Consider the following 7,744-nt stretch of genomic DNA (forward strand, 5'->3'; position numbering starts at 1 on the left):
GTGGATTATTTCACTTCATCTTCATGTGGACTCTGATGTGAGCACTATGATCCTCCTCATTAAATGGGCCTAATAAAAAAATCCACTTCATAGAGTGTTTAGAGAATTAGTTACAGAGATTAAGCACTTAACCAGTAAAAACTGACACCTAGATTATCCCCATTTTAAGGAGGAAGAGACAAGAGTTAAACAATTTGCCCCAGGTTATGCATCAGTCATGGCAGGCCTAGGATTTGAACCTGGCACTTGGGTTTGAGAATTCATGCTCATAGTGACTATACCTACTGTTTTCTTTCCTGCCCTAGGCAATCCTTTGGACAGGACATACAGTCACTTCTCGGGGCAGGCTAAAAGGACAGCACTCCACCTGGAACTAGATCAAGGAATGGGACATAAAAGGCCATAAAAAACATATGGTTTGGTGAGAGGTGGTTCAGGGTGAAGGCTTGGGGAAAAGGTGGGGCTTTGGGGCCACAACCCTGGGTGTACGCTCAAATCCATAAACATCAGCCCTTGGGTATACAGCTTAGCTCCAGAGACTTGCAAAAGCAGTTTCTATTAGGTGACCAAAGCAGGACACAGGCCCATGGGCTCATGGTAGGGCCAGATTACCCAGAAGTACCACTCTGTGATTTGGGAATGTGCTTGTATGAGAAGTTCCTTGCTGCGAGTATGGGTTGTTGAGGTGGGAGGGAGTCAAAAAGGCTCCAGGAACAGCCGAAATAGAGAGAGAGGGGTGGGAAGAACCATTCTGAGGCAGCTTCCAAAATGTCCGAAATGAACAGGGCCAATCAACAGTGAAGAGGGATCCTTCTTACACAGGCTTCTCAAATTCCGTCCCTGAGAGGCAGGATGTACCCAGCAGACAAAGGGCTACGCTGCCTGGTTTAACAGGATGGTTTCCTGGGAAGTCACAGAGTGCTACCTGAGGTGGCCACAAAAAAGGGCCTCAGGTAGGATCTGCTGTCCTGCGGAGCTCACATGACCCAAAACTTGCTGACCCCTGTGGACCTGGGGAAACACAGAGTCTAAGGAGGCCAACAGCAAGTCCACAGGGCACAGTCAGGTCATGCAGAGAGCCTGGGGCTGGGTAAATTCTCAGGGACATTTGGGTATGGCTTGAGGCATCCAGTGCTCCTCTAACAAAGCTACCACTGTGTCCAGAAAGGAAAATCTATTGAGGAATCTCATGCACTGCCTCTTTATGGGAGGCAAGACAGATCGCCTCTGTTCCCGGGTGAAAACATTCCCACAGCAGTGTAAAAAAAGAAAAGTTAATTCAAGCCTGGGTGTGATCAGCTGAGATGGGGACACACAGGATAAGGAGGAACAGGATGGGCTAAGCTTCCCCTGTGCCGCCAGCACTGTTCTGGAAGCTTTACCTGTTTTACTCCACTAATCAGCCCCATGGGCTCTGTGGCAAGGTAGCTTTATTTCAGTTTTACCATTGAGTATATTGAGGTATGAAGTACCCAAGTTCAGAGCCAAGTTAACATATTTAGAGGTCTTAAGAGCCAAAAAGATATGGGTGGGCCCTTTTCCCTTGCCATCTAATGCAAAATAAATAAGTGCTAAATCATAAAATAGATGTGGGAAAGGCCAACGCAGTTCTGATTTTTCTCATGAGATTACTTTTCTCCACGTTTCTTTTTTTCTTTTTCTTTTCTTTTCTTTTTTCTTTTTTTTTTTTTTTGTGGGAGTAGGGTACTAGAGAGCAAACTCAGGACACTCAACCATAAGCCACATCCCCAGCCCTATTTTGTATTTTATTTAGAGACAGGGTCTCACTGAGTTGCTTAGCGCCTCGCTTTTGCTGAGGCTGGCTTTGAACTCTTGATCTCCCTGCCTCAGCCTCCTGAGCTGCTGGGATTACAGGTATGCACTACCACGCCCAGCTCCACATTGTTTTCATTTTTTGTGCACTGATTAGATGGCGATCTTAGTATGTGGCCTATTTTACTGTGACCTAAGTACCCAAGGTAAGGTGTGGAGCCAAGGATCTTAACCTAGCTGTTTCTAACTACCCATTTCTGTAATAGGGGAGCCCAGACTTCGGGTTGCTGCTGGAACCAAGCGCAGGGGAGAGAAACAGAGGTTGAGGATCTGCTTCTGGAGGCTTTGGGCTGAGACAGGTGCCCCAGCTCAGATGAAGAATGCACCCTCTAGGGAGGATACTTCCATCACCAACATAACTGTGGACAAGTGGCCCAAAAGCCCAACAACACTGGTCTCCCTGGTTTATAAAATGGAGAAAATACTTAGTTTCTAACTCACTCAGAAAGTGAAAGTTTTTGAGGTAATATACAAGGGTTCGGGAAAAGCAAATGCTACTGCTGACGCTGGCCCACATTGGCAGAGACAATAATTAGAGAAAATGAAGCCCTCTATGTTGCCGGTGGGTGCTCAGCACATTCCTACCCAGGGTCCAAACCCAGTTCAAATGCCTCCCCGTGCAGCTTTAACTGATTCATTACCCGCTCACCTAAGCCGGATGTGTTCATTCTTCCCTGAGAGTCTCACAGTTCTTACTTTGCATATTTTTTAGGTACACTCTAAAAGTGCATGTCACTCTCTGCCTATATTATAGGTATTCATGTTATATTTCAGTAACTTTGGGTCCCTAAGACATAGGTTCGTCAGCTTTAATATGAGGTCAGGGTAACAGTATTTGCCTCATCAACCTCACAGGGCTTTAGGGAGACTGTAATGTGGCCCACAGACACAAAGTGAGGTGGGAGACTCTTGGACAAGATGGGATGAGTTGGCTCAGTGTTCCCTATAGCACCTTCCATAGTCTCTGGGACGCAGCACCCTTATCCATGGGAAGAAGCTATTCCAGCATGGAGGAGAAGTTAGTGGCCAACTCTCTAGCTCCCCTTGCCTGGCCTCACCTTGCAACAGCCCACCTGCCTAGGGCACTGCTGTCTGTCCACATAGCCTGGCACCATGCTCCTCCTTCAAGCCTCAGAGGTGTGGAGAGGCAGGGTCTCCCTCCATCTTGACTGTGATGGTGCCAAAGAGAGGCTGCCTCCCCCTCCTGAGGGTCTGCCTCTAAATCTCCTGGTAGCAAATCAAGGTACAAAGAGGAAGGGAACGATCAAGCCCCAAGTATGGTGCCTGAAACTCAAGGTACTAACTTGGGTCTGTCCTCTTCTAAACCTGATAGTGACCCTTTGAGATGGTCTACACACATTGAATAGATAAAGAAACTGAGGGCTGGGTCTGAAAGGCTGGGAGGCCTGGCCTTTGGTAGTCTTCCTCATTTGGTCTCTTGGCTAGGAAGTGGTGGAGCCTGGGTTCTGCTGACCTAGTCCAGATTCAACGGGAATGGGATGCAGACCTTTCTCCAGAGGTATCTTTCTTCCAGTACATGCCTTTTGCAATGGTTTCCAAACACCTGACTTTCAAGGCAGATCCTAAGCTGGACCTGAGGCAGACAGATACAGTTTCTCTGGCCTAGGGTCTTCTGCTTCCTCGAATAACAGTCAGACCTTGGAAGAAGCAGGTTAATTTTCACACAGTCCTGCTCTGACACCAGCAGATGGGATCCCTAGCAATAAAAGGGCATCCCCTGATCTCAGAGGGTGGGAGGGGGCTGACCAGCACAGGGACCACGGCTGGTAGGACAGGCTCTGCAGAAGTCAGTGGGTCTCCCTAGGATGGCGGCCTCCTTTCTCTCACCCTTTGGCTTCCCAGAGAATCATCTTTCCAGGTAGTAACGCTGTAAATCCCAGAGTGAGGCCTGGGGTGGGTGATACGAGATGGAACAGCTTTGGGCAAATGGAGGCAGACACCTTTGGGGAAGGATGCAGAGTCCCAGAAGTGCAGAAGGTGGAACTGGCCAGCTGACTAGGCCTTGCCTCAGCTGGCCTGCCTTGTGCTCAGGCCTCAGAGGCCAAGTCACACTAAAGAAGGGCCATGCCAGCCTGGAGACCAGCCCAGACCTTCCTGCAGGGGCTCGGGCAGATTGGCTCTGCCATCTCAGGCCCCTCCCCAGTCCCCAGGGTCCTCTACTTCAGCCCAACTGCAGTCCAGAGGGCCTCCCTTACAACCCACAGGAGCACACCGGCCTTCCTCTGTTCACCTTCACTACCCACAGACAGAGGAGCCACAGAAAGTGGGCAGCAAGAGGGGTGGCCAGGGGGCCAACTGGCCCAGTGGAAGAGGAGTTTGAGGCTGCAAAGAGCGAAAAATAGCAGAGGCAGGAGAAAAGGTTGTCAGGGCTGGGGGGACACAGAGCTACTGTACTCCAAAGAGGCAGGCTGTGTTGGAGAGAGCGGCCGCCAGCCCCGTTTATTGTTTATTTTATTACTCTGGGTTGCTGGGCCTCAGGCCAGGGAAGTTATTTCAGGCAAAGATCATAGCGCATTAATTAGTTATTAGAAGAATGTCCTTTCTGTGTGTTCTTCCTGAGACAAGGAATAGGCCCCGTGGCAGGCACATAGAACTGAAAGTAGATGCACAGTCTGGAGGCAAAGAGCCAAGCACTGGGGGAATGAAGAGGCAAGCCTTTGTTTTGGAGGGAAAGGTCCCTTGCAGGTTCAAGCCTGAGCCAGAGAGGAGAATCAAGGCAAGAAGTGCAGAGAGCCAGGCAGGGGTGGACTTGCCCACCCCAGGGACCTTTGCTCACTGTGGGGAAGGGGTAATGTGCCCACTTGCCCTTTGGGAAAACAACTGTGAAATAGGACTCAATAAAAAAACAATAAAAATATTAAAAAATGAAAAATGCTGTGTAACCTTTGGCCTGATAGTTGTATTCTGGGAATCTGTGGGAAAAGAGCCCAATATGTGGGAAAATGTTATGAGCAGGGACCTTCAGGGTGATCCTACAATGACAAACAAATGAGAAGAAACCTGAAACATTCCAAAGAAGTAGCTGGTTAGGAGAATAATTGCATCCATGTGAAGTAAAATATTATATAGCTGTTAAGAATAATAATTTCATGGGAATGCTTATAAGTAAAAAAAAATCCAGCCTACAAAATTATATATATATTATATATATAATTTATATAATATATTTTTATATATATATGGCATAATCTCAACTGTGGTATAAAATAGTTAAAAATACTAGAAAGAAAAATATGCATGTTATTTAAAATGTTTTCCCCTGAGTTATGGGATTAGGGATGATTTTATTTCTTCAAATTTATTCATGTCTGCATTTTTCCATTAAAAATAAACTGCTGGATTTAATGAGAAGAAAGAAAAATATATAATTTGGTTCAAGAGGGCTCCTTGGGCTACAAATGGCCTAGTCTGTTGGTTGACTCTCCCTTAAGGGGAAACAGCTTTTGATGAATGGGCTAAATTCAGTTACTGGTCTGAGTTGGGAGGGGAACTCTTGGACTTTGGAGGATAAAAAAGAAAAGAGGTCTGCCTCTCCCCGTCTTCTGTCTCCCTCAGATAAGGAATAATCTGGGGCAACACACTTGGTCACTTTCTTAGACCCATAACAGCCAGCGATGACTCAGACAAAGCTAAGAGGGCCTCTCAGACAAAAGCACTTAAACCTGTCTGCTACTCAGAGACCCTAGGGACTCTCACCCTTCTTCATCTTCCCTCCTATTCAAAACACATACTGGACATCTCCTGTAGCTGAGACCTGGGAGATGCTAAGACCCTGATTCTGCTTTGTAAGAACCTGTGCCTTGGGCGGAGAAGTTCCAATAATAGGACACACTAAGACTCATAACCAAGGAATGTCCAGAGAGCCAGGGAAGGCTGTGCCGCACAGGAGCAGCCTGAAAATGCCTCTGCTTCCTGTGAGGTGAATCCAGGACAGGTGGGCAGAAATCACAAAGGAAACCTTGTGCACAATCCAAGTATCTCTGCAGTGCCTCGGCAGCAATTTTAATAAAACGAGGGGCTGGGAATGGATCAGGGTTCTTACCTTAAGGTCCAAGGATAGCTCTTAGACCCCCAGCATTAAATGTAAATTTAGGATACATGTGCATTTTTCTAAAGAGTAGGCCCACAGCTTTTATTAGATTTTCAAAGGAAGTTCTGACCTTTTAAAAAGTTAAGAAGCAATGATTGGATTAATCCTGAAGTTCTAACACTATAACATATATAAGAGTCAACAAAACATCAGCCCTAGACCCCAAATGATTGAGAAATCATTTGAACTCTCAAAGCTCCTGAGCTCAAGGCTGTCCACGGCTTAAAAACAAACTTGATCTGGTGTTCTGTTCAGACATGACATGCTAGCTTGGTGCACGTCCTGCTCTCAGGGGGTGTGTTATAAGCCTAGTATAAGCTAGGCATTAGAGAAAATTAGTACCTAGAAAATTAGTAACTAGACTGTCAGTTTTTCTGCTTTCATCACCAAACAAGCAAGGCTTTGCTTGCTTCAGATACTCAAATAGCCAATGAATGGAAATGAGAGGACTCCTGCTTCAAACCCTCTGCAGGAGATAAGTACGCTTGACCTGGAAGGGGTACCAACCAAACCCCATCCCCACACTGACTCTTAACTCCTCAACAGTTTGGCATGCCTTCAAATGAGGCCAGGAAAAGCAGCCTGACTTTATAGGCTGAATTTAGGACTGAAGCAGAGCTTGTTCTCTGAAGACAGGAAGGATGCTCATTACTCTGGTGGACAATATACAGACCTCTCTCAATGCAGACTGGACAAACTTCCAGCCCAAGGATTCTGTCATTCAAGAGAATGGATGACTCACCCTCAAAGTTATAGGCATTTAGCCAACCATCTCCTCAAGGTTTGTATCCCAGGTTTGCAGCCGCCCATTATATGACTTTGGACAATTTATTTAATTTCTCTATTACCTCAGTTATCTTTCTTGCAAAGTCAGGGGACTGGATGAGATGCTGTAGTATCCCTACCACTTCCAAAAGTCTTTAAAATCATTATTGAGCCGTTAAGGTCAAAGAAGAAAAGAGATTAAAAGCATTCCGCTTCTCAACTCTGCATCTGTTTTGTCACCAAGAGATATACCTAAGAGCACTACCCCAGAGAAAGAACATAACAGGACAATTAGCACTACCTGGCACCACCTTCATTTCCAGGCCTGCGGTCATCAGAACTCCTCAGCTGCAGCCAGAAGGCCTCCAAGTGAGTGCTGAGCCATTTAAAAGGCAAGGAAAGTGATCCTGGCGCTGAAGGATAGGTCCCTAAAAAGTGAGGCCAAGTGCTCTGCCATTTTTTTCTTCCTAGGCCTTGGTTTCATCATTGAGAAAATGGGGAGAACTGGGATGGTCTTAAACTTGAACACTTAAAATCCACCCCCTGAACCAAGGGCTAAGTACAGAAGCCCTGTGTAGTAAGGAGAGGGGGGACTAGTAGGGAAATTGTGGGGGTCACCTTTGAGACCACACACAAGGCTTTAGTCAGAGCCCTTAAGTGAAGATTTCCAGTTTATCCCCAGGCCAGAGACCTGAGGACTCAGCACAGGGGCACGGGATGGGCTGCCAGGCCCTGGGGCTGCTCACCTGATGAAGGTGGTCTTCCCCGTGGAGTACTGGCCCACCAGCAGGACCATGGGCTTGTTGTCAAAATCGGCATCCTCCAGGGCAGGTGAGTGGAACTCGTGGAAGCGGTAATACTCTTCCAGCGGCAGCAGCTTGCTCTTGTAGAGTTTCTTGAGCCCCTCGCTGACCGTCTGGAAGACCTCGGGGTCCTTCCTCCGGCGGTCATCGGTACCCAGCCAGCTGAACATCGCGGCCCGCTGGAAGGTTCCGCGGGGAAGGCTCCTGGGGAAGGCGCCCCGCCGGGCTCGAG

General features: G+C 47.4%; 1 protein-coding gene across 1 annotated transcript in view; it reads right to left on the reverse strand.

Annotated features, from left to right (window-relative positions):
• Ehd3 (EH domain containing 3) overlaps nt 1–7,738 on the reverse strand; it is a 31,410-nt gene extending 23,672 nt beyond the window's left edge. The window contains exon 1 of the mRNA XM_015479795.1: nt 7,456–7,738. Coding sequence (XP_015335281.1) covers nt 7,456–7,682 — 227 coding nt within the window. The 5' untranslated portion in view covers nt 7,683–7,738. The remainder of the gene's footprint in view (nt 1–7,455) is intronic.
• Nucleotides 7,739–7,744: the final 6 nt, after the last annotated feature.

The sequence above is a fragment of the Marmota marmota genome, unplaced genomic scaffold, assembly GCF_001458135.2.
Source record: "Marmota marmota marmota unplaced genomic scaffold, marMar, whole genome shotgun sequence".
In the NCBI taxonomy this organism is placed as follows: domain Eukaryota; kingdom Metazoa; phylum Chordata; class Mammalia; order Rodentia; family Sciuridae; genus Marmota; species Marmota marmota.